The following is a 27921-nucleotide window of genomic DNA, read 5'->3' on the forward strand; positions in this document are numbered from 1 at the left end:
ATGAGATCCTTTATTTTCCTGAACTATCACTTGAGTCCCCATGTTTGGTTGGTGGTGGCAAATGAGTAAAGTTTGTCCATGGTCCACAGTGGGGCCCATGGGTGAGGGAGGGTCTGGCTGCGAGGGGGTTGGGGGAAGGCTCGAGGGTAGATAGAGAGATAGAAGCAGCAGCGGATGTGCAAAGGGTGCAGTTCCCAGCATATGGTTCTCATGTTCACTTCAGAGGCTTGTGGCTCCTGGTCTTGTTTCACCTGGGCTCCGCTGCTCAGGTCTCCTCCAGAATTTTGAATTGTCCAGGGGATTTCAGCTGATGCCCTGTGATTCTGCCAATGCCATATGCTCTGCTCAGGTTGTAAAATTGAGAAGTCCATGGCCCAGGTGGTTCCTTAAGTTCCAGGGTTGTGTATCTGTTTGCCCTGGCTTGGGGATTCAATGCCCCCCCCCACACCCTCCCTACACACTGAACTACCCAGTTGATCATCTACTAGGTATCTGATCAGTGAGAAAGAAGGGGAGTCAAGCTGCCTTGAATGAGAATGAAAGACATGTCAGGAGCCTTCCCCCTAAAAATAATAATATAAAAAAAAGGGATGCAAATATTTAGGGCCCAACTCAGCCACCCTCACTTTCCAACCTCATACCATGGGCAACTTTAATGTAGTAGATTTAATTACTGGCAACTTATCAATTGCAACCACAAATAGTCCTTGCCAAATGTTATTAAAATTCATTTTTTTTCATTCCTTTCCTCATCCCTTAACTAACACAATATAACATCCCTGTTTTGAGGCGATTTCAATATAAATATGAAGGTCACAAGTGAGAAGGCACAAGGCAACACACTGTCATGTGGTTGTTTTTGGTTATTAAAACCTAATTTTGAAAGGAAGAAGATTAAAAAGGAGGTCTGACACAAAAACAAGAAAAGATCATCTCTTCTCATTGTTTTCCATCATCCCGATCTATAATCCTTCAAGAACAGACATAAGCAAAACAATTTTAGCACTGGAACCAAAACCACATGCCAGGTTCAGATCCAAGATTCTAATGCAAACACTTCCCTACATACCTAAATTGAAATTTCATATTTAAGGCTTCATCCCTTCTTTATATGAAAGTGGTTTTTGGATCAACTAGACAAGTTTTTGGTTCAGAGTTCAGAACTAACTTATCTCAAGCAAACACAAACTTGGTTTGAACAAGACACGGTTTGCATCGTGACAATACAAAATACTTTTGAGAATAAGCAGCCCCTTCCTGTATCAGTTGCATCTGAAATCACTTTGGAGAATACAAGAGGAGACAGTTGATATTATGGATTATAGGTACTGAAAACAAGAAATACAGTTTGGTTTTTTTGTTTCTTTTTCCCCACATGAACCTTCAGATGGAGTAAGAAAGTGGAGTGCTATTAAAATATTTGAGGCAAGCTGGTATTCATAGCTGGTATTCATACTTTCTTTACAGCTGTATAGAACTCAGCAGCTTTACCTGATAAGCCTTGGGGGGGCTTAATTCATCTTTGAAATTGCTGTCTTCCCTCCCTCATCTCCCAAACTGTAGAATTTTTGAATATTTGTAACTGCTTTTAATGATTGCCCAGCCTCAGATGGGATTTGCCCTAGCTCAGGCAACTTTTCTAGTTTACTGCTAGGAGACAAAACACAGACAGGCTAGAGATGTACCTTATAAACTAAACAGTACAGTAAAAAGACCCAAACCTGTGCCACTTGAAATAAAGGGAAAGTTACCTCAATTTTAGATTTATAGTGTATTTCAACAACTTGCATGTGACTGAACAACTGCATGATAAACTTAACTCCCCCACCCCACCATGGCGCTCTCCTGACACTTCCACCCTACCCTACTACAGTAGGCAATCTATTTCCTACAAAGGCACTGGTCAAATGAAGGCACTGACAAAAAGGTGCACACCAGGGAAGGCACTTCCTTCTTATGTTCCATTCCTTCCTCCCAAAACCACACCAGCAGGCTCCTTCCACCTCCTGCAGGGTAAGCCATAAGCCCTCCAATTGGTCCTTTTCAGGATGTTCTTATCCTAGTGAGCTATTTTGAAATCTACTGTAGTATAAAGCAGAAAAATTATGTAGTCCTAAAGGTACTGATGTGTTTGGTGGCTTAGCTTTTACCTCAAACAGTAAAAAGTTCAGATGTAAAATATATAACCTCATACTTCTGCAAGAAAGCCAGCTACTTGGGGTTATCCATCAACAGGAAGCCCTTATTTTCTAAAACCCATTGTGATTTAAAAATAAAAAATAGATACCGTACTCATTTAAGTTCAGCTTTCAGCAAGTTTTAATCCAGCTCTTTTTGGTCAGAAAATAAGGAAGTAAAGGGGCAGGCTTCAAGACTGGTTTCAGAGTCAACGGCATAGCAGAGATCAGAAATGGAAATCTTCGTACCTTCCAGTCCTCTGTTCTGACATTAAGCCCCTGCCCCTTTCCACATACAGCCAGGTACATTTTGAATCAGTGTAAACCATAGGAACATCATCTCCTCAGAATTAACAAATCCCTTATTGCAAGTGATTGACAGCATTTCAGATTCATCTACCACTGATAGATGATCCAGTTTACAGATTAAAAAAGGAACAAGTTACAGGTTTTAAGAGAAAAAGAGAGGTAAGCAGACCTGTGTAATAGACCTAAATATACTGGAATTATTCTAAAGAAGCAGCTACTCAGCCCAAGTATTTTTGTTCTTTTCACAGATACATCCCCTTGTCTTACTTGCACTATCCATTTCCCTAGCAGTGATGTCATTGCTTGCTGATAAAATAATATTTTTACACATAAAAGACCTACTTAGCAGCAAAGAGATCAAAGTATTTTAACAATTCTTTAAAAACATGACTCAGAATTAAAGGTTTTACAAATTGCTCTTTCATAACTTGACAATTTCCCAGGAGACGAATTTGTGGTACAGTTTCACTTGCTGTATCAAAGGAACACTTCCATTATGTCGCTTTCAAATTTGTTCCATCTAAAGATTTATTACTGAGTTGCACCAAATTCAAGTTCAACATTGCAATGCACAACAAATATATGAACTACATGAAAGTGATGGTGTGGAGTGGGAAGAGAGGATTGCCTAAAATATAAATGTGAACCTTATCTTAACACTGACCTCTAGTGATAGTCACTGAGAATTTACCTTCTGAGGTGCTGCTTAATTAAATGGTATTGCGAAGGCATTTCTGTGCATTTGACGCTTTCAATCTCTCTCAAGTCTGTCTTTCTAGTGCTCAATTAATTCACAGCCACTTTGAGGAGCATGCAATCAGAAATCAATTTCAAACAAACTGTATATTACTTATTGATATGCCTATGCCTACACTTCCAGCTACTGGGATCAGATGACTAAAACAGAACCTCTCTTTTCTTTAAAAAAAAGAAAAAACCTATGACTGCAAATCTCCAACCATTAGAATGGTGAAGACACGATAGACCACGTGTACTTGTTGCAGTGACGGCATCCACAGTCTGAAGACAGCATAAAAACAACTGATTAAAAAAGATCAAACTGATGGTCTTATGCCTGAGGGATTTTAATTTGAGGCCCTGAGGGGCTGGGGTGAGGCTGTGCCACCACCATTGTAACAAAGCATCAAGAAAAGAAGAACACAGCAGTTCACAGACACAAACAAGTGTCACATATTGCCAGGCTAAGTACCAAAAGTCAGACTTAGGATGTTTCATCCTCTCAAGGAACTGGGACAAGAGCATAGGGAAAGATAGTCCCAGATTGCTATCTGTGTTTCTTTGGGAGGGAAAGGGAACCACAAGACACTCCAGGTGAGAATATTAACTTATATTCCTACCCCATGTCAGGGATGTCTTGTGCCCGGAAATACCTTAACTCAGTAATGCTGTTGGTAACACCTGATACACGACTACACACTCTTCATCCAAATCTTTTTTTTTTTTCTTTGCTTCAGAAAGAACCCCCCTTCCTTTGCTGGAAGTCTTTGACAGACCTGTAGAGAGTAGAGGTAAAGAAGTAGCAAATAGCTATGCAAAAATTTCTAAACACGTCTTCCACTGTAGCTAAAGCTTCAGGTCAGAATGGAACCCCATGGGGCACTGATCCTCAGATTCCTGATAGAACTCAGCCTTGTTCTCCATCAAAGAAAGCAAATCCAACATTTCAACATGTGGGACTTTAAGGCCATCTTTAAACACTATATCATTAAAGAACAATTCATGGAAAAAATAAAGGTTGTATTTTTCTTTAGTATTTTTACCTTTAGTACTTACAACCTTTGCTTTAAGTACTGCAGCAGTTCTTCCATTAAACCACCTGTGAACAAACTGGTGACCCACTTGGCAGAGTGTGTGTGTGCACATTTATGCATGTGGGTGCACACACATATGTTTTAAGAAAACGACACTGACCGCCGAGCTTTGAATAGTTGGTCTCGTATGACCTTCGCTCTGGTGGTAATCGTAAAGTGTCTTACAGACTCGTGTTGTTGACCGAGCAGGCATCTCCCCCTCGAGTCACCTCCCCCGTTCTCACCTGCCACGACTTGTTCCTCAGTGACAGGATTGGTTATCAGGTGGCCCGTGGATCACCCGGCGGTCATTCACAGGGCTCCACTACCCGTACATCCCAGCCTCATGCCCGCTTAGGTGAGTTGTCTCTCTGCTGGTCACGTCCCCTCCGGTGGGATCGCACCTTACAGCTTGACACCTGGATGCTTGTTGCCAGTGGCCAAGTTCACCCGTGTGGGCCTGCCCCCCCGGCCTTCTTTGCCTCCACCCCTTCTTTCGGGGAAACACAAAAAAACCTTCCGAGGCTCCTTCTCGGCCCCGTTCCTCAGGGATACCCTGCACTTTCCACTCTCCCGCTTCGCAAGGAGCAACCAAACAAAATGCATTAATAAAACATAAAATGATGAGTCACTTCCTGACGTGGCCATGCCCTGTCCCCTTACTATCCTTCCCCTTGCTCTAGCTTGGGGAATGCTTCCCTCCTTGCCAGTCGCCTTCAGGATTCACTTGCATTCTCCCGTTGGCTCAGCTGGGACTGGTGGCGATTGTAACCCCTTTGGGGCTCTCCCGGAGTCTTTTCCCTCTGGCATGCCTTCCTCCTCGCCCCGGTCATCCCGATACTCCCACCTGGGGTCTGCTCGGGCTCTGGGTGCAGCTCTGGCTCTGTCTCTGGGTCCGGAGTGCCTGTTGCTCCCTCGCCATCCCATGCATGCTCCTGATGGGGCACTCTGCCCTGCACTGCCCATGTCTGCCCAGCTTGTTGGGCTCTGTGGGGGAGATCCTCTCCTCTCCCTGAGGCAGCTGCAGCTCCCCTCTCTTGCTGCTCTCCTCCCTCCTCTCCGTGGCATTGGCCGCCGTTTTTATTGCTGCCGGCCGGCGTTTGAGGCTGACATCACCGGCCAGCCTTAATTGAATAAAGAGGCAGCTGACAAGCCATGCAGGCTCTTCCTTCTGCCTCTGCTGTGCCGCGTCTCCTGCTGCTGGTAAGTATCCCTTGTTACTTCTTTCCCTGGGACAGCCCCCAATTATACAGTATGTGCACATATGTTTAAGATAACAGTCCTGATTATCCAATCACATACTCTTGGGCCAACGGACCATTTCGGCAAATATATGGCCTTCCCAGAATGCAAAATGCTACACTGATATGACACTTTCCCTGTTGCTGATCTACCAGCAACAAACCCAACGGGCTGTTTTTTTTCATAATCTGCCATGTATGCATGTCACATTGTCCTACTCTGTGCCTCTGAGCAGGCAGGATGCTGAAATGTACAAAAACCTTGTTTTTTTGGAGCACTTGGCAGGACAGAGTCTGTGCATTTCATCAGTCTGCCTGCTCACATCAGAACAAAACAGACAGCCAGACCACGGGGAGAGCGTGACCTAGTCAGAGGGACCCAACAAATCAAAATAAAACCTACAGATATGTTTGGGCTCCCAGCCTTGACTTGACAGTATCATTTTAATGTTACCAAGGACTCCTGGAAACAGAGCACAGAAATTTCCTTTGAAATGTGTACTGTATTTATATTCTAAGTATTAAGCAGAAAATTGCCTATGAGCTCTGGTCTTGAGGTCATAAACAGAGTCTAGCTTAAAACTAAGCATTACTGTGAACTGGTCATAAAAATAATCATTTATGTATGTTAGCAATGCTGCCAGACCACTGATCCTCAGTTCATTAAGAATATATCAGGGCATCAAGCTGCCATGCAAAAAAATAATTTTCCATGTTGCTATAGTAAATCTCTATATCACACAGATGCAACAAATAACTTCACGTGATATATAATTAATTGGTATCTAGGACTCACTGCTAGTTAACCCTCTGGTGATTATTTTAAATACTTAAGTGCTATATCTTTAGAGACTCCCTGCCCACTACCACTACCATACACTCTCAGTAATAGCAATGTTAGCCTGTACATGCAGCTATCATACAAGTTATTGGTAACCTGCCTTTAGGTCTTTTCAATAAACCTTAACAGTACTGCTGAAAGTAGAACATTTCAAAAGGCACCCTTATTGGCTACTTCCTCTGTCATTTGCTTGTACTACCTTGAAAGCTCCCTTTTAGACTGTACTTTAATTTCTGTGACACACCTGAATGATGATGCAATAAGTGCGTGCATGCATGCGTTTGTGAGGGGTGTAGTGGGGGTATAAAGTGTTGCTATATTTAAGGCAAAATTTACATTTATTCGCACATAAGATTTAGTTGATTGGAGTTGAGGCAGGCCAAGTTTCTGTGAGGCTTAGAAATGCAGGTTAAAAGGAACACCTACAATGTTAAAAACATGAAAATGTAAACTTAGGATGCCAGGGGTGGGATAAGAAAGATCATTTGCACTACTGTGAGACACACTGATTCAGTAACAAAATAACATAGAGGGGGAATTTTCTCTCAGACTTCAAGCCCAACAGCATTTTCTCTCAGACTCCAAGCAATGTCCCCCGGGGCATTTCTACCCAATTTAGAGTAACCATAGGTATTTTATTACTGTTAACAAAGAACTGATCTTTATCATCTAAGCTGTGTAGATTGGTGCTACAGAGGTCAATTACATGCTGCATTATAAACAATATCATCTGTGTTGCTTTTTGATCTCCCTGAATTCTTCCTTGATCTTCTATTATGTGAAGCAGGAAGTTTCTGACTGATCCTGTTCATACCATTCATAATTTTGCATGTAATATTTCTATCTCATGATTTCCTCATTCATGGCCTCTCTCTTTTCTTGCAGGAAATTCATTTTATTGCTTCCCTACACTCCAAATTTATGCTATACTATTGTGAAGATAAGGCATCCAACATTAAACACCATATTGAATATGAGGGAGGTGCCTGACAGACAAAGGCTAGTATATCCAAACCTTTTTTCATGCATTCTAACTGATGTTTCCATTAAAAATTTCACAAAAATACTTCAATAATAAGTATTTTTATCAAGTGGTTATAGTTAAATCAGAGATTATGAGTAGATTCAAGAAATTCCTTGCAATTTACATTGTCAAATGTTTGGGTACCTTCAGTTTCATCAGCTATTGAGTTGCCCCGCTACGTGGCTTCATGAAGTCCTATGTCCTCTCAACTTCACTAACCTAAAAAATGTTACAGATAATGCAGTTCACTCCCTGTTCCATTATGGCTAAGTACAGACAATCAAAAAGCCAGGGGCTGAATCAAATCATTCTTTGCAGGTTAGTCTAAAATACGCAGATTGAACAGATTAGCAAGCGAACAGACATTCACTTTTGACTCAGGAAATGCAGCCACATACCTGCAGTGGCTCAAGCCAGAAGCTGCGGGGCACTATAGCATACCTGCCAGCCACTGTCAAAGGGAAGAGAAGAGAGGAACCCTCAAGGGGCGGGGGGCAGTCATCGCCAGCCTGAGTGGGAGGAAGGCGAAGGTAGTAGCACTGAATTCATAAAAGCTTGAACAAGGACAGTGCTCTCTCTGAAGCAACCATGTATTCAACAGAGCACTTCGACAGAACCTCAAGCACATGACAGAACAACCAAAAACCTTTCCCTAAGCTAAGACACAGCCCAGTAAAACTTAGTGAAAGAACATGCAGCTTAGTTACCTTAAAATGAAATGTAATAAACCAAAAAGACAAAGGAAAGCCTTGTGTAAGCCTTAACTAACCACAAGGGCAGCGTGTCTCCTTCCAGTCAGTTATTCAGGAAGTCCTTGTGTATGTATTCTAGTCTCCCACTTTTACATGTTCTGATTTATAATGTAAATGTAGTTCTCCACTTTCTCTGGTCATACTAGCTCAAGCTGTCTGTGACCATCTCCTGTTCCTCCGTCTCCAGCATATACATGTGATGACTGTGCCAGGTCTTTGCCAACATGTCCCACCTCTCAGTCTGGTCCTGCAGGACTTGGCTCTGTACTCACAGGTGGCAGGGGACCAGCACGATTCCCCAGCCTTTTGCCTCTCCCCCATGACCTGGGGGAGCTGAAGGGAATAATGTCCCCTCCCGTTCCCCTTATCAACTGCTTGTAGCTCTCTTTCTTTGGTTACACCAGCCCAAGCAGTCCCTCTTTTGTTCCCTTAGCTACATCTCCAGCACATCTGTGATGACTGTGTCAGGTCTTTGCCAATACCTTCCACCTCTCAGTCTGGTCCTATAGAGGTTGGCACCAACACACTCAGCTGGGGAAAGGGAAATTAAAGCCCCTCCCAGATGCCATACCCCCAGCTGGGGTTTGCCTGAGGAGGCAGTCTCGCTAAGGTCATTGCCCGCCTGAGACCTGCACCCTGCTCCAGCAGAGAGCAGGGGACATGGGCAACGCATTGAGCAGGAGAAGTGGGGAATAAAGACACTTCAAGATGCCAGCCGGGGTTTGCCGGGGGCGGGGGTCAGTCCCTCAGGTTGTTGCCCTCTCCCGCCCTACACCTCTACCCACTCCACTCCAGAGGGTAAAAGGTCTAGCAGGGGCTGCCCCCCTTCCTCTGGGAGACCTGGCTGTGTGTCCCCAGGTAGTTTTCCCACTCCTACCCTCTTCTTGGCCAGCCCTGCTCTCTGGAGCAGACAGCACAGCCCAGCACAGGGCTGCAAAGGATGCTGGGGGACTCTGATTTAACTTAAACCAGGAAGGGGTCTGGGACAGAAGTTCAAAAAACCGGTTTGACCTCAGTCAGTTATGTCTGATTCAACCAGGTTCATCTTAAACCAGTTTTGGCCATTTTGAAACCAGTTTATGTGCACTGAATTTCTGCTCTGTTACAGATTTAAACCAGTTTCTGATCATTACTTAAACAGGCTTATGTGTAAACTTCCGTCCCTAGCCTATACATTTATGTAGACCCAAATTAATCTTCCAAAGGCAATTTCCATTTTGAATACTCAAACCACCAATCTGGTTTTGACAGTGTAATAAAAAACCCAGTATCTAGAAGAGACAGAGATCATTCAGAGAACAATGCATCATGAATAAGCATATTTTAATTAGGTCAAGAAATAAGTCAATCTGGAATTCTGACTAACCCCTGGCACTGGAGGGGTTTGTGTTTTGGTTTAGAAGTCTTTCACCCAATATTTATAATCACTGTGGCAGACAATTGGATTTATACCACCTTTTGGTTGCAGCCTTCATTGATCAACTCCATTGGAGAGGAAGCTTCCATCTTGTGAGAAATTACTTTTGAGGCAGGATGCACATGAACTGTATCTGTTCTTTGGGCAAACAGCACATGCTGGGAAGCACTCAGTTTCAAGCATTTCAAAGAAAGTTGGCCACTAATCAGTGTGCATGGACAAATGTTACCCTGGCAGCGGGAAGAAGGGTTTAGAAGAAGAGCTAGAACAGTACAATGCTACCGTACTGCAACTTTCAAGGTCAATCAGATTTGTGTCTCTTTTTTCTAACCCTCTAGAACCAATGACCCCCAGCCCCCAAGGCCACTGGCAGAAAGCAGACAAAAGCAAGATGAAGAATCAGCTGTAAACATGGAATGTCTGAAATAAAGTGATGTTTTCTGGCAGAAACACATGACCAAAAGGAAGGTTTAAAATAACTAGATTGGATAGAAACAAAGTACTATGTTCTCCTGGAGGGAGCCATAATATTCTAAAATATTTGATTCTTTTTTCTTCTTTCAAATCTTTTGAAAACTAATCAAGGGCTTTGTCCCCAGGAAGTTTTTCATTTTGATAAGTATGTTGGTGAAGCTCAGAAATAACTTTAAACAAAAATTAAAGAAAAAAAAAAAATCACAGCTGCACAGCTGATATGCTCAGGGAAGCAATCTAGGAGTTCATAAAGTGAAGGGTGCTTCCAGCTAAGAATGAGGAGTAGATTTCATTTGAAATCAAGGTTTTTGATTTTAAAAAGCATTTCAGTTAGTCATGACTATACTAAGCAAAAATATCATTTATGATCTATTTCAGGAGTCGTAAGTAAGAAAGACTGAAAAAAAATCTTGTGTTACTTCAGTAAGTGGGTAAGAAATGGCAGTATGCATATTTGCTGGGAAATGACAAGAAAGATCTTAGCAAAACACTATCTTTAAATGTTAAAAATTGTTATTGGATAAATTAGATTCATTAATATAGTTTAAACATATATTAACAAAACACTGAGATTCTATAAACACCAATAAAAATACTGTACTTTCTTCACCAAACAGATTTTTAAACTAAGACATAGGGCTAGAAGAGACCGCCTGAGTCATCAAGGTCAATCCCTAGTCCACGCCACGACTCAGTGTATATTCAAAGACCTAGGAATTCCTCAAGTAAGAGGGATGGATGTAGGACATCGTTGAAAGCATTTCCCAGCATAGTGCAGCTAACCTATGTTAACAATACGGTGCTTGATGAAACTGTCTCACCTTTAAGAAAAGCCCCAATATTAGAAAATCTGAACTGAGAGATTACACACAGGGCTTCTCAGTTAAGGGGGATATGGCTGAATCCCTTGCCACAGAATCCTCCCAGCACTACAAGGAATCTCAGTCCTCTCAACTAATTCATAGCCTCTTAACTTTAACCCTCTCAACAACATTTGTAAGAATGGATACATAAAGTTACACACACATACAAAAACATGAGTGTATTGGAATATCCCATTTCTAATTAATGGGTGCATTTCCAATATTCTGTATCATTAACATGTACTACAGCACTCTTCACTACAAAAAGCTGTGCATAATTTTTAACAAGAAACAGTAAATCTGGATAACAATACAAACGTGCAAATCCTATGCAAACTTATGAAGTATAAGTCTCCATATCCATATAATTAGCCATCCCATAAAAATGGTATTTATGTTAGGCTAGCACAAAGGACCCCGGCATGCTGTGATTAGAGCCACAATGTCTTATATACTGTACAAACATGGAATAAGAGAATACAATAATTATTACTGTTCTATCTTGTTATATGCTATAATATGTCCCACTATGAGAAAACATTAAAGCAACTCTGACACTGCATGGTCTGAAACTATATTCCTTTTTAAATGTTTGCAACTGAACAAACAATATATAAAAGCTTACATACAAAAATTTCTTTGCTACAAAACAAAGCAAAAAAAGACAAAAATAACACTGGGTAGGTATTAAAATTAAGTGTTGTCATGAAAGACAGGCAGCAAAGAACTGGTTAAATTATTAAGTAGTCAAGTAGAATGTTTTCTTTGGCATCAACTGGACCCTACTATAACACATCTGTCATCTTATTTTAAAAAAACCCAACCCCCCCCAGAAAAAAACCACTTGAGTTTTTTTTTGTTTTTTTTTTACTATTAACAAGGTCTTTTTACACTAGAACCTGAAGAACACAGAATTGCTACAGCTACATCCAACAGCAAATGTCTAGAGAGCAAAAATCCAGGAGTGCAGGGGCTGCCTATGTCATTACAAGACAGCTCCCTCCCCTCCCCACCCTCTCTGTCCTGTTGGAAAACAAGTAAGGAACAGCAACCTGTTACTACAAAGTTATATGAGTATACTCCCTTGTCTGATTCAGGGGCAGCCTCTGTGGGTGGCAGCTCTGGAAGGCATGTGTAAAAGCAAGCATTTACTTCATCATTAATAATGTCACAAAACTGTAGCCACCAAGGCTATAATGATATGGTAATTTGAAAGTTTAAAGCAAAAACAGAGAAAGCTCTGGGCTTCTACTCCTCAAGATAAAGCAGAACATCTATCCTCAACACAGGTGTTAAGATGCACAGGAAGGGAAATTTGATTCTATTCAGCATGATATTAGTTTGTACATACACTAATCTGTTCATTACTTAATTCTCTGTGCCTCTTGCTGCTATTTAATTGACTTATGTCCAAATCAGATTTCTCCCTTGCACTGTATTATCTACTTTTGCCTAAGCCCTCAGTGTGATCTCTCAGGTTCTGTTCATGACATAGGAATTTGCCAGGGGTGCTTCAGAATAATCTCTTAGATTTATCTGCAGCAGCAGAGAAAGAGAAATAAATAGACTGTCTTGTGAAGAATTCAGGTTGCAGAAATAACTAAAAATGAGAAAATATGGCAAGGCCAATGGTAGACAGTCTTGAGATTAAACTCCTTCTGCATTTTAAGAGAATACTGTGTACTCTCCTGCTCTCACCCAAGTATTAGTTTCAAACATTAGACTCTGTTAAGGCTGCTTGGGTTGTCCCTATGTGACCAAGCAGAGAGACAAGGTGTTTTATCCTTAGGGACACATACTGCTGTCTGTCAACAGCAGAACCCCTACTGAAACCAATTTAGTTTCCTAGTGTCAAAAATTTAGAAACGTTCTCCAAGTAACATATTTAGGCCTAAGGTGGCTGGATAATTTGAACAGGTTTTAGATAAGCTTCCCAACTAATCCTTCACATCTTTTAATGTCCTCCTGTCAGCAAATGAATCCAATCCCCTGTAAATCAACATAATATACATGGTGAAAAAAATAGATAAATATCCTTTGAGAGAATCAATCTAGCTACAGCTATCCATGCAAGTAAGCCTAAAAACAACAGGCGTCTGGTCTTAAATACACCTGTATGGGAAGGCTGCAGAAGTCAATGGGGTATCTGTTTGTGTGTTCCTGAGCAGAATCTCAGGTGGTCCATTTATTGATGTGTGGCAAACCATTCATATGGAAGGAGGACTTTTGTTCTCTGCTAAAAGAAAAAGCAAATAGGGTCTGGTAAAATACAACAAGAAGCTTGAGCTTGTACAATTATCCCACGTATCTGGCTAAAGAGAGTCAACATACAATGCAAAACCTTATATTAGTAAAAGTGCCTCAAATCTGAGCAAGTTACACTAGGAACAATGGGTAGCAAAATACACGGATATTGGGATGATGTATTATTTTCCTTCTAAGGTAGCTATTTGCTACAGGCAAATCGCAGGGCTGTGAGAAGCTTCAGTCCCTGATTTGATTTCAGTGGAGATTCAGCCCAATTCAGTGTCCAAATCTTTGAAATTTAATCGAATCAAAAGACACTTTAATCTGTCCGAATCGAATCAGAACCCTCCGAATCGATTCAAAGAGATTCAGTGATTTGGACATAGATACAGCTTTAAATGTTTTTTCTACATACCTCTAGGTAGCAGGGGCCATATCCGAATCCAAACTGAATACAGTCCACTTCACAAACCCCTAGCAAATAGGCTACCGTATGGTCCCCTGTTATCCAGTGGTGAGGTGCTGAAACAATACCTATTGCAAGCAGTATTCCCAGTTAGCTGTCCACTAGGGATCCCAGTGTAATTTATATCCATGTATAAAAACATTTGTTTCATCATTAATGCAGTCACAAACCTGTAACCACTAAGGCTACCAAGTGTAATTAGACACTCTGGTCTCCTAGTCCTAAAAATTAAGCAGAACATCTTTCTGCAACACAAGTGTTAAGACAAACAGGAAGGGAGCTATGGTTCCTTGTCATGTGATGACTGTTGAATGTAAAACACACTGTAAACATGTTGTAGGTTCAGGCCTGAATGACAAGGCCTAAACCTAGTCCTTTTCAGCTTTTATTCCTGTACTTATTTAACCAGAGGGAAAACTCCTGTGGGGGGACGTGGGCACATTGGAAGGATGCAACAGGCTACAATCAGACCTAGACAGGTTACAAGGGTGGGCGGACGAGAATAGGATGGATTTCAACACAGACAAGTGCAAGGTGATGCACATCGGGAGGAACAACCGGCACCATACCTACAGGTTGGGGAACTCCCCTCTTGTCAGCACGGAGGTGGAAAGGGATCTGGGGGTCATCATTGACTCCAAGATCAATATGGGCCGGCAGTGTGGAGAGGCAGTAAGGAAGGCCAACTGCACCTTGGCATGCATCCACAGATGCATCTCGAGCAGGTCCAAGGAGGTGATCCTCCCCCTCTGTGCGGCACTGGTCAGGCTGCAGCTGGAGTATTGCGTCCAGTTCTGGGCGCCACACTTCAAGAGGGCTGTCGACAGCATGGAAAGGGTCCAGAGGAGGGCCACTCGTATGATCAGGGGACAACAGGGCAGGCCCTACGAGGACAGGCTACGGGACCTGAACCTGTTCAGCCTCCAAAAGAGAAGGCTGAGGGGGGATCTTGTGGCCTGTTATAAACTAGTCAGGGGGGAAATCAGCAGGCATTGGGGGAGTCACTGTTCCCCCGAGCACCGCCAGGAGTGACCAGGAATAACGGTCACAAGCTGGCAGAGAGTAGGTTTAGGTTAGATATCAGGAGGCACTACTTCACGGTCAGGGCGGCTAGGGTCTGGAACCAGCTTCCAAGAGAAGTGGTGCAGGCTTCTACTCTGGGGGTGTTTAAGAGGAGGTTAGATGAACATCTTGCTGGGGTCACTTGACCCCAGTACTCTTTCCTGCCATGGCAGGGGGTCGGACTAGATGATCTGCTCAGGTCCCTTCCGACCCTAGAAACTATGAAACTCAGCCTACTATCTGACCAACTTTACCCTTCGGATTTATAACCATCTATAGATGAAGGATACCCAGAGGGTTCAAGCCCCAAAGCAAAGAGAAGTAAATCTGATGCTGTTCGTTTCCAGTGAAAGATGACATTTTTCCAGGATATCATTACGTTTTCTCAACCAGCTGTATATTTGCATGGTTATTTTATTTTCATACTACTGTTTATGCAACTTTAATGGAGTTTTTCCTACTGAAACATTGATACTTCATAGTTAACAGTTCCCTGTTATAAATTATTTTATGAAGAATAGCCAATTAAAACAGAAAATGTAAGCTGAAAATTTTTTGCCAACTAACTCTTGCATACAAAGAACCCCAAATAAACCCCTGCATTTATACTTAAAATGCATGCTACCAGTTAAACTAAGAACAATGAAAGTATTGATGTTGGCACACTCTGAAGAGATGGAACTGGGGCTCAAGTTACACCTGTCTGCTATAAGTTATTGGCAGGGGATTTTTTTCTAAAAATAAGCTTAATATAGAGGCTACACCTTTCCCCAAATTATATAGGCTATTGTTAACGGATACAGTTATCTGGCCTGCCTTCTTGCATAATGAAGACCTTCCTCAAACTTAAAATTCAGGCATATTTTATTTTATTTCATTTCATTTTAAAAGGAGATGATCTACGAAAGAAAGCAAAAACAAAAATGAACTCAGAGCATCTTAATTCCCGACATTTACAATGGTTCGCCTTAACTTTCACCAGGACTATATAACCATTCTTGTACTAGGTTGGAACCCACTGGCCATACCAATTCATATGCTGTAAGTAACTGAGGAAGCCTATTATATTTTAACACACTGCTAAGGGACACTATATGTTCTGGGGATGATCTCTACCCTGTCCCACTCCTACTCAGACACTAAAGACTAGTGGGGGCTGCAAGGAGCAATCTGCAGCCCTCCAATGCTCAGCTGTCCAGCCCTTGCTGAAGTGAGATGCACAGCAACAGTTGAAACATATACACTGCTGACACAAGTCTCCTCAGAAGACTTTATGGGAGACAAGACTAACCAGAAGTGCTCTGTGCTATGCCATGTCCTCCCTCCACCTTTATGTTAAAGCAAGGATAGCTGACACAAGAGTAAGGGGGTGGGTGCCTATACATGAATGCAGAAGCTGCTTTGATGCACTATAATTACTCAATAAATCATGTCTGCTGGACTATGGTAATTACTGAGCTCCAACCAGCCTCCATGCCTCACATCAGCATCCCCGCACTTCAAAATTGTGGTGGGGGTGCTTGAACTAAAGCTCTTCAAATAAGCTTTAGTTCAAGTGCCCCTGCCACCATTTTGAAGCATGGGGATACTGATACATGAGACACTATGGCACTTTAATTAGAGTGGCTCTCAGAGTTGCTTTAATTAAAGGACCCCTCCCATCTCCTGGGTACATGTAAAAATGCCCAAGATCGTTGCCTAGCTAAAAGTTCCCTTACCTAGATTAAATTCCCCGTTGTCATCACATTAAGTTCACATATTGCACCTGCAGTCCAAGCAAACAGGAGAATCCAGCCCTATGCACAGAAGTATGCTTCAGTCAGTAACAAGTCTATACTTACAGCAGTCAGGAAAAATCACACTAGACCCCCAACTAATTAAAAAACACCTTTTCAACTACAGTGATACAAATAGTTTATGCTTCAAAACTCCATTGCCAAAAATAAAATCGAATTTATAAGGCCTAGTCATTATCAACAGCTTGCTTAACTATATGGGAACTACTGGGGCCTTAACAGAGAAGAGGTTGGAGTTCCATGTGTAGTTTTACTTCAGCTAAAACACCTGCTGGATCCCAAACTAAGAGGGTGAGTGCAATCAAGCAATTCTGAACACATGCATGAGGGAAACCTTATTATCACCCAGACTTTGTTTTGCTTTGGCTATAAAATCTCCCCCATCTCCTGTCCCATTTTGGGGTTACTGGCTTAACTAAATCCTACTGAAACATATACATGAGAGCAGGACTCATCACAACTCGGGCCTTCATGGAGGCTGCAGGCATGGAGGCAGAGCAACATTCAACTGTGCATGCCCATTACAGTTCTCACACTAAAACCACAAGTGGAACAGACAACCATGGTAATTCAATTTCCAAAGATAATTCACTTTCAACATTAAAGAAAAAAAACCCAAACAAACAACCATAATCAATGAGTACTATCAAATGCCTGGCCTTTTATTAGTGAGAAAGGGAATCTCATGCTTGTTATCCTGGTCTTTAAATAGCTGAGTTGCACTTCAGAAATGTTTGTAGCCAATTCTGAGTTCAGTGATACTGCTTGTAAAACAGATTTAACTCTGCCAAAGTCCATGTAATCATGCTAGCATAAACATAGAAGTGGATTAGAATCAAGTCTTTTCTAATTTTGTATTGACAAACTCACTTAGTAGCTGCCCATAAAGTCCCAAGTTTCTGTGAGCTTTCAGTTAATAGTCATGACTCTGATACATTTTAGTAACTCTGTATTTCTTAAACTGGCTCACACTGCGTACTGTACCATCAAAAGGCCAGGCTTAGCTCACACTGGGTCCTGTAGAATACCAGGCATTGATTCAGTGTGAATGATCCAATGTCTTGGGCAAAAATCTGCAGGGGATTTTCACAGAGCTTCCCCATATATTATTTTTTCCACATTAATGTCAGCTACAGCTGGTTGAACTGTTCAAAATTATAAGCCTTTGTTTTCTGCTTGCAAGTTATCTAAAAACTGACTTTACCAAAGCATTCCCTAAACTGTCACACTGTCAATCTAGTCCCAGCTGACCAGCTGGAGCCTTCCTTTTGTGTGCAATCACACCTTTATTGAAAGCTCAGAAGACTAAATTATGCCCTCAGCAGCTAAGCTGCTCTGTAATAGAAACTTATCATTCTACATTACTTCCTCCCCTCCCTACCATGCACAAGGACAAACAGAATACGGCTCACTGTGCCTTAGCCGTGATGGTTCCACAAGCTTAACTGGTATTCATAGATGTTAGGGTTGGAAGGGACCTTAGTAGGTCATGGAGTTCGACCCCCTGCCCTGGGCAGGAAAGAGCACTGGGGTCAGACGACCTCAGCTAGGTGCTTGTCCAGTCTCCTCTTGAAGACCACCAGGATAGGGGAAAGCGCCACCTCTCTTGGAAGCCTATTGGAAACCTGCATTTTTGTCTCCAATGCAAGCCTATACTTTTAGTGCAGACAGAGAGCAATAAATCTCTCAGTGGGTGCATCTACATGTTCATTAATGCGCCATAGTTAAGGTGCATTAAGTTTAGTACTTGCATAACCCAGTACTAAATCAATGAGCTGCACTGGTGCTACTGTGCAATAGCGCCAGTGCACATCTTTTTACTGAAGCTAACTGTGCAGTAGCCTAATAGTACCTAGTGTATTAGCACTGGCATACTACTGTGTAGCTACTGTGCAGTTAGCATCTCGTGTAAAGTTGTTTCTTTTTTACTAGCTAACCACTTTTTCATTCACTTGTCTCTTACTGTGTTCAGTATAGCCACTAGATCTGAGTGCCTGTGCACAGTTACATTTGCCCCATGCACAGCTCCTTACCTGCTCTCATTTAATTGAATACCAACTATTAAGGGGAAAATGGTTGGAGGACAGACACATGCTCCTCACCTTGTGGATTACAATGTCTGATATTTTTGACAGAGAAGTAACTGAATCACTCATCTCCAGTTCCATCAGGCTTTTACTAGGACCCCTGCCAGAGGTGCAGGCAAAGGTGCAACCGGATCTGATAAACAAACCACACAATTACACTTCCTACCATGCCTCACATGTATGGCAGGAGGTATGATTGTGGGATCAACCATTATATTGCATCATACCTTGCTGTTGGTGCACGGGGAGCCTGGGATCATGATCCTGTCCCCTCCATCCCCCACCAGCAAGTAACAAGCTTCAATAGCTAGAAACCCCAGCATGGTGTAACCCTGTGGCTGGAAGCCTGGATCAGCGACTGGGGCTCCCAGCCACAGAGGTGCATCTGGCCAATTGTTTAATTAATGGTGTAATAGGAACCAGCCACAAAGTTATATTTTTGTGGAATGACTGTGTGGCTTATTACTTATTTTATGATGCCATTCATTGCTTTAATGTGTAGCTGGGTTACAATTTAAGACGTAATTAAATGGTTAATCATATCTTAAGTGTAATGTGTGGCAGGGTCCTAAGTGTTCTCCACAATCATTTGGCTGGCATCTGTCCAAGATCTCATTTGTGAAAGGTGTGGTCATCTCTCTTTCCCTCTCTCCCCATTCACTGTCTGTGAGCTAACTGGTCAGGAGAGTCTGGAAAGCTTCTGTACAAAGTAAGAGTAAAAAAAAGAGAGGTCTGGATTATGCTGTTTGCCACAACATTCAGCAAATACACAGATTCCAAAACTAATTTCCTCTGCCTTTTCTCATTTCAAGGAGAAAAAGAGTGCAAATAGTGGAGTGCACCACGTGGCAGTAGTCAGTTCACCTTTTTCTGTGCTGTGGGGTGCTTCACCATAATTGCTTCTACGTGTTACTGGACTTCTCCTACTGCCCAGGTGTCATGACTGGGCTTCCCTTGCACTACACCCCAATGACCCACAAAAGCCTGGGTATGTTATTTGTGCTGCAAGCAGTATTGCAAGAGAACACTGTTGTACTAAATTTAATTAAAGGGTGAGTGAATGGAAATGAAAAGATCAGTCACACTATTCTGGTCTGAAATCCTAATTTACTGAACATATAAGCAATATCAATAACAGTCCATATAGATATTTTTATGTGAGCCTTATGATGGATACAGTGTGTTCAGCTGGCAAGGTGTCTGGGTTCAGATAGGTGTTGTTTCTTCCTTTCCTGAGTGTTGTTCTCTGTCCCATTTCCTCCCCCTCACCTGCCAAGTCTTTTTTCCTTAGGTTTTCATACACTTTTTTGTAGTTCTCTTCTGTAAGTTCCATATGTCATAAATATCTACAAATCAGCTTTCATAATGGCTATTCCTGGTAGATTTAGACTGCTAGCTGTATCCTGCTGTCATGGACTGCTACAACATCCTCTTTTAACTTTTTTCCTAGCATGGGTTATACAGAGGTCACTTTAAAGTGTGGCCCACTTGCTCTGCTTTTAGTTGTGTTTAGTTAGTTGTATCAAGACAAAATGGCATTACTCATGCTAAGCATTTTGCTAAGGTGTCTTTCAGGCCTACACTGTGATACTATGGCTACTGACTCACATTTACAATGCATTTGTTTCAGCAAACTTAATGAAGCAGTGTAGGTTTTTCCACCTGATTAGTTTACCCAGACTTGATTAGAAACATTCACTAACTCACTGAGATTTTCTCTCTCTGTAAAAGTAAACCATTTCACATTGCAGGGGTGCAGTACATTTTAAAGCAGCTGCATCTCTGCTTCAAAAGCAAGGAACCTGATATTTTCAAAAATCTCATTTCCACATGGAGAGAATTATTTAGGAACTGTTTTACAATTATTTAAAAGCTACTGAACCAGAAAAAATGAACCTCTTTTGATCTGTCCTGGAGATTTTTGTTGTTTAAAATAATAGCTTCCAGATAGGGAGAAAAAGCTAACAAGGAAAAATACTGTCCATTCTCTGACATTCACAGAAGTAGCTGAAAAAGGTCACCGGAAACCAGCAGCTCTGGTCACTGCAGTCTAAAATTGTGTCAGCAATGCTGTTCTATATACAAGAATTTGCAGGTCACGTACAGAGAGAGTTGCATATTTGGAACCATAGGACACCATTACCCAGGCCTACAAGAGAGGATGATCCATTTGGAAAACTCAGCCTATTTCAGTGCGTACCCTTGGTGAGCCCCAACCTCTGAGGGGAGGGAGGGTTGTTAAGTACAGGTGTGGAAGGGTGTTTAATTCTCTGATCAGGCCTCATTGCTGGGCTCCAAAACCATATGCTCCTTAGCAATATAACTACAAGAAACTATCCTCAGGTTTTATTGCAGCTGGTTGAGAGATGCAATGCAATTACCTTCATATAAATGAAAGCATTCTCTAGTGTAGTTAACTAAATTTTTTACCTACTGGTAAATTTGTGGAATGTATTTTCTGCACATAGGCTCTTCCTTCAGCTTTTGCTCAGTTTCAGTCCATGTGCAGCAGAGCTCCATAATCTACCAAAACAACATTATGGCTGCAAATTATCTGAATAATTTTAAATGTTTTTAAATGTAATCATTTTTTAATTTGAGATTTTGCAGCTTTTATTTCTATTAAGAACTTTTAATTTTTTTTTTTTTTTAAAAAATGAGCTAAAATGTTATGTACTTTTTTTCTTCTAAATAGATCAAGACTTTAACCTAAGACAAGCACTTGCTGGGAGGAAAGAGACTTTCTGTCTAGTTTAGCTATGAAAATTATTCAGTTAAAATTGGGAATTTAATTCATTTAGTTATGAAAATGAAATTAGCTCAATAAGGTACATTTGATTTGCCTCTGATAAAATAATAAACTCAAAGTAGAACAAAAGTGCTGAAAAGGTGAGCTGAGTCAGTCAGTGCCTAGATTCTCCTTAACGCAGGCATATAAATTATGCCCACAATAAGCATATGCAGAGAAGAAGCTGTATGGTAGCTGGTGTGGATACTACAGAATTTAGATTAATAGGATGTTTGTGGATCACTATCAGTCATTCCCAGTCAAGGAAAGAGTTATTACATCAAACATAGCAGAGCTCTTTTATAATTCTGCATCTCGACTAGAAAATTAAATTTCACTCAAAGAAAAAAGAGGGGTTGGGGGAGGGGAAGAAAGAAAGAGAAAAGAAAACCCCACCCTCCAATTGTGCATTGGTTACCTACCATTTTTGCAAATGGGACAGCATTGATCTGGTTCATAGACTGGGTCCACACATTCAGTCTGAGGGCAGGCAGACACTGTGCACAACACTTCACCATTGGCTTCACAGCGACATTTCTCACATGGGGAAACCTGAAACACAAAACCCATTTGTCTTTTAGTTAGCCCGTTCAGTATTCTCTTCGTGGCTATGGAACGGCTTCCTTCGGTCTTGCCTGCTCTTCTGTCTCTTCTATAAGTTTCCCGTGTTTCACAGCTGCTCAAACAATCTAGGCTGCTGCAGTCTCAGCTCAGAGAGCAGCAGCCAAACTAGCCCCAGGCTCTGCTGTGAATCCATGGCCCAGATTCAGCAAAGCAGAAAGGTTCATAGGAGCAGGGACACATGAGGCTGTTGGGTAAGAACAAAACCACATGTCACTTCAACCCTCCCTTCCTAGCTCTAAGGAGGGATATGAGGAGGAATGGGGGTAGGGAGGAAGGGCGGGGGCAACAGTTCTACTTCAACCTAAAGCTGGTCTAGAGTGTGTTTGTTTGTTTGTTCATTTTTAAATAAATGTATGTAATTAAAAATTGCTGTCAAAAATGAAAAAAGTTTTCCTCAGAAATTTGTTTCCCTTTTACAGATTTTTGGTCCGTGTTTGCTATTAATAGCAGGCCAGAACCCAAGAATACTATCTTTTCAAAAACTGATGTGAGGTAAAAATATATTAATATATATATCTGGGGGGGGGTAAATATAATTATTTTTTTTCAGTGACAGACATACACAAATTTAATTTTCACAAGAAGGCCAACCAAAAGTGAAAAACAATTTCCTGTGGAAAGTGGTATTTCCCATAGCTTCTACAATTTTATGTTTATAAATACTAATATTTTGGGAGAAATTAAAATAGCATCCATGCTCTTTTGTGCCACTGAAATATGTCTGGCTTAGATGAGCTTTCTGGGACGATCATTCAGACTGTATTACTGGAACAAAAAGGTCCAATTGCTAACACTGAACTCAGTGATGAAACTGTTGCCCATTTTGATACAGAAGGATCAAGCCCCTAAATAGGAACAGTTAGACCTGCACACAATTCTCATGTGCAGAGCAGATCTGGGGGGAGGCGAGGGACAGGGGTACAGTCACATCTCCCTTCTGCTACCACTGCTGCTGTCTCTGGCTGAGCTCAGTAGTCCTTGTAGCTGGAGCCTACAGGCTGTCAGTGGACCCCAGGGGCCTGAGCAGGGAATGAGAGCAAGTAGGGGAACCCTCTTCCATTGCCATCACCACCTCCAGCTGATCTGGGCATGGGGGCAAGCCCAGAGCTGCTCCTGCTTTAATCCAGCCAGGGGCTTCAGCTTTATAGTGTGCTGGACTTTGCAGAGGTTGGAATGGCAGTGGGCAGATTTCTTCCTCTTGCACCTGCTCCCTGCTGCTTACCTATCTTGTCTCCTGGCAGGGCCAGTGGCAGCAGCAGGTTCGTCCTTCCAGTGCCTGTTTCTGGCCAGTGGGGAGACATGGGAATGGGGTGGGTTAGCAGGGAGCAGATGAAGGAAGACAGAATCTGCCCACCACAGCTGCTGCCCCCGTCCAAGCCTGGGTCCCTGCATAGCCACCCTTCTTTATGAGGTGAGAGGAGTGGCTCTAGGGTTTCCTCTGTGTCTGGATAAACCAGGGACAGTAGCAGCAAAGGGCAGGTCCCTTCCAGTGTTCCTTGCTAGCCCCGGAGCACCAATCATACCTCACCCCCATCCTCCTTTACTAAGCCCTAGATCTGCCCATACTCCAGTGATTTCTATAATGCTGTCATTATGTCTCAGATTTCTGGATTACTCTCTGGGGAAGAGGTGGGGGGAAGAAAGGGATATATCCACATTAATAAGACATTTCATGTCCTCAGTGAAGAGGAGATATGAGTAGCGCAAGATTCACTGCTGTGCTTCAGATGGCACTGGTACCCACAGGCCAAATCCAGGGAGGAGAACATGCCTGAACACTGCATACAGTGCCACATTCCCCCAACTTGAAGATGTGGGAACTTTCTAGAAATGGACCTGAGGTTTAGAAATGTTTAAGATGTGATTAATTCTCTTCCCTCCTGTTACTTTTTAAATTTAAAGGTCCCAGCTGCTAAAAGAAACACCAATACAACATCAGATAGGCTGTTCTCACTGTTTTGTGTAGGAACAAAATTATAGAAATCTCTTAATAATTGTTCTCACCAGAGAATCACTCCAGGTTTGGACAGAGTGGTGAGTGGGCAAAATCTATGACTTGTCCCTATACTGCCTTCCTCAGGTAAGCATCTCATCTGTCACCATTTTATCACTGCCAATGCTCACACCCCACGCTTGTATGCTCTTTTTGTCTGGACTGTTTTTCCTACCTTTCATTCAACCTGTCACAAGCAGTGTTACTTTCCAAGCTCACTGTTCCCTCTGCTTGAATTCCTGCCCTGACCTCTTGCTTATTTAACTTCTCCTTGACTTCAAAGGCTCATTAGAAGGCTACCAACCGGTACTTCAGTGCCCTCCTCTAACCAAATTCCTCATCTCTTCTACTCTGTTTATGCTACGTGAGCAAAACAGCCTCTTCTTTTCCAGTGCAAACCTACCTTGCTCTCCCCCAATACAATCAATTTCTACCCAGTTACACTTCCACACCTAGCCATCTGCTTCCAACGCTCTTCTCCATACTTTTCTAACTACAATACAAAACATACTATACATTAAAATTCTGAGATTTAACAAAGACTTACATTGTTTGGCTTTGTATAAGATCTTTGAGGCAGGGACCCCATCTTGTCATGGGGACTTACATAGGACAAACCTGCTCTGAAATTTTCACCTTACAGATAACAGCAGAAGAAAGATGTCTCAATAGTAATTTTCAGTAGGATTTCCTGATCTCTTTCACTTTATCATCTAATGTATGAAAACATGCTGTTTCTCTTTAGGATTTTATTGATTGATGCTTCCAGAAATCATGGTCTAGGGGCAGGTTCACTGAGAGACTAAAGAGGCATAACTCCATTGCATTCTGTGAACTTGAGATTATTTTTTAAAAGTGGTGGACTTCACATATCTCTGTGATTTAACAAGACTGGTTATTAAAATGGACATTCATCATGGAATACTCCAAAAACCACAAATCAAGCAATTTCTAGCAGTGCAATGAATGACTCATTTAGACCAAAAGCTACCATACCACCTGCAATCCTGTGGCAGATGTGTCCAACTTCTACTGCTGTTGCTCCTTAAATCCTAGATCACTTTGTTTGCACACCAGCAGAGTCACTACTAAAAGCCTTCTATCCGTGTCTCTCCACAGCCAGAAGACCCCAGCAGTCAGTTGGTGTGTTGTTCTGAACAAGAAGGAATTTCAGTACTTTTGGCAAAGGTTTTTCTAGCCAGCCCTGCAGTTACTGAATGCACCCCAAGTTCTTTAAATAGCAGCTGCAAAGCCACGCACTTATCTCCTACAGGCATGGCAGAGCCAGCCTAATGGAGCCTACCTTCATTACCAGTCCTTCAGTATTTGTAGTGACCAGATCATTACAGCACCTCAGTGCTGGACAGCACCTCAGTCCAGGATAAGTCAAACTCTCTGGCCATCAGAAGGCAACACAAAAAACCACTAGTGGACCTTCTCCCTAGCTTCCAGATGTGTTGCCTGTACAATTTCCAGGTTTCACATCCTTATATAAGGTAAACTTTGTGAAGACCTTGATTTCTCATTGCTTCTAGACCCAGTTGGTTGATCTGTCACAACTGGCATTTCCTTTCAGGAGGCAGGAAACAATTTCCTCATCAATGCTAATGTCACATATTAGCCCACTGCCTGGGCAGCAGAATTTATGAGTCACAGGAAGTTGCTGTACACCAGAGTATGGTGAAGATGGCACAAAACTCTTGCTGGGTGCCAGCTGATATAGGGCTTTAACTTTTGGTAAACTCCTTAAAGCCATCTGCAGCGAACCCAAAACCATCTGTGGCTGCAACTCAGCTGGCAATCAACGCCTGGAAGTCCCATTTGGAATATACCACTAATACAGAGTCATCCTGCAAAGAACAACTTATGGAGCACCTGAATGGTGACATTTATATTGCTTGAAACCTCACAAGATTGAACAGTGATCCCAAGGTGCAGAAATTCATCACCACACTGACTGGAATGTTATCAACTGACATTTCCACACGTGCTACAAAGGATAACATGCATGGAAATGGCCTAAGTGCACCACCTTACTTCACTCCAAGTGGAGCTAGAGATAAGGCACAGATAAATTACTGCTAGTCTTCATTCTGCCCTGCATTCCCTGACAGAGCTGAAGCATGACCAACAAAAACTTTTCAGGCTTCAGAGATTGAAACAACTAATCCTAAAAAAAAAAAAGGCTTTTTTGATTTTAATGAAAGCCATATAAAAATGGTTGCTCGTTGTTTTGGGTAGCATTATACACTTTTTCAGGTCACAGAGGGAAAAAAAAAACCTAGGCACGGCAGAGTTAAATACCAGACAGAATAAAGGCTGCACAAAACTCCATATGTACATTTTTTATTTACACAAAAATCCTTACCCTCTTGCATTTTTTCTGGATCATCAGAGCTATAGCATCAACCTAACACTATTCTATTCACAAAAAAACCCTTATTTCTACCACCCCTTGACTCACTCTAAAGCTTCACTGAGACTCTGGGAGCTTGATTCATAGCAGGTGTAAGAGAAGTCAGCTAAGTAGTATTCAGGTCAGTATTTTACTAACAGGTGCTAACAAGGAGATCTCTCTATTCATCCCCCTTTTCCCTCAGATCTTTTCATGACGTATGTTTTGATTCTTGAGAGAGAGCTCCCTCTTCCCAAATTTGGCAGAAGAGGTTGTGTAAACTCTCAGTCACAGCTATACATCCTATTGGCATGCCGTCGGGACCTGGAGCTTTGCCACTTTTCAACCTCTGCACAGCATCCAGGACTTCTGGCAGAGCAAGTTCATAGCCTAAATACATTAATTTTATCTCGTCTTGTCTGATCAGCACATCAGCAACAACATTAAAGGGAGCATGCAACAAGTCTGTTAAATGCTGCTGTCATTGCAATTAGCACATTCCCAATGGGAATTTCAGGTGTTGGTTGGTTGCTGTGTGACAAGCACAGACAGCTTTGGGCTCATACATAGTTCAAAATAGTTAGTTATGTGCACCTGCACTGTATATTGGTAGGAAGATTAAACTCTTGATGGGTCACCCATGCTAGATTGATTCAAAGGCAGAAGCCAGACAGTGCGTAACCCACATCAATGCATGTCAGTAGTGTCTGTTCTCCAACATGGTTGCTACCAAGGATGTTAAATGGCCATGTCTAACAACTTCCTGGTAATTAAAGACCATCATCTCAATACTGAGAGGGGCCAATGCCTCAAACATAGAAACTGCTAACGGGAAAACTAGCGGATGAACTTATTTGGGTCTACAGCAGGGTACAGTTCTCAGTAAGATGGTAACATAGTATTGCCAAACTGCACAAACATCACATCAAATGGAACTTGGACTAGCTCCACTGATAGTCAGAGACTGTACCTGAGTCACAGTAGCTTTCCTGTTCAATTGGGCTTAAAGAATATGGGACAAAAGAACAATGAAAGTGTTATGAAAACAACCTAGATCCATTCATGTACTGTTACAGCCAAGGTGTCTTCTGACATTCTGTAGCAATGGGAATGCAGCAAAGCAAATACCACAGTGATGCTGGAAGTTGTGAACCTACTTACCAGCAACCCAGAGTGTAGTGGCTGACTGGATGTCAGAAGCAAAGGGTAGCAGCATCTACCAATAACCCAATGGTAACTGAACAGCCCTTTTTATGGTGTCCTAGAAAAAAATGCCCTAGAAAAAGCCTGCTCTTCACATAAACTTTACCAGGTTGCCACACCCAGAGGGTCCTGTTTTTCCAGCCAAACATCAACAAAAAAAAAAACTGATTCTCTCAAAATCATCCTTGTAGAATGCCCAGCCTGCTACGATCATGGCAATGGTCACCAAATACTAATATTAGTACTTTAAGTAAGTCGAGACAGGCCTATGCAAGGGGAAGCACATTGAGACTGAGGCAGGCTATACCTTTTCCTAGTGAGGTTGATCAGCTAAGTAATTTCTTTCTGGAA

The 27921-nt window shown here is 42.0% G+C and overlaps 1 protein-coding gene across 9 annotated transcripts in view; it reads right to left on the minus strand.

Annotated features, from left to right (window-relative positions):
• Positions 1 to 27921, minus strand: part of VWC2 (von Willebrand factor C domain containing 2) — a 122155-nt gene that overhangs the window by 85631 nt on the left and 8603 nt on the right. For 6 of the 9 annotated variants that reach the window (XR_016442675.1, XR_016442676.1, XM_090049680.1 and 3 more), the window contains exon 3: positions 21778 to 21907. Coding sequence is in view for 7 of the 9 variants with exons in the window: in XM_090049680.1 (XP_089905806.1) it covers positions 21778 to 21907 (130 nt within the window). In the remaining 2 variants the exon portion in view is untranslated. Of the gene's footprint in view, positions 1 to 2352; positions 4001 to 12519; positions 13146 to 21009; positions 21091 to 21777; positions 21908 to 27921 lie in introns of those variants that run through there. The other 3 variants (XM_090049681.1, XM_090049683.1, XM_090049682.1) reach the window with 3 other exon arrangements.

Source organism: Crocodylus siamensis, chromosome 5 (genome assembly GCF_052110815.1).
Source record: "Crocodylus siamensis isolate JL-2025a chromosome 5, ASM5211081v1, whole genome shotgun sequence".
NCBI lineage: Eukaryota > Metazoa > Chordata > Crocodylia > Crocodylidae > Crocodylus > Crocodylus siamensis.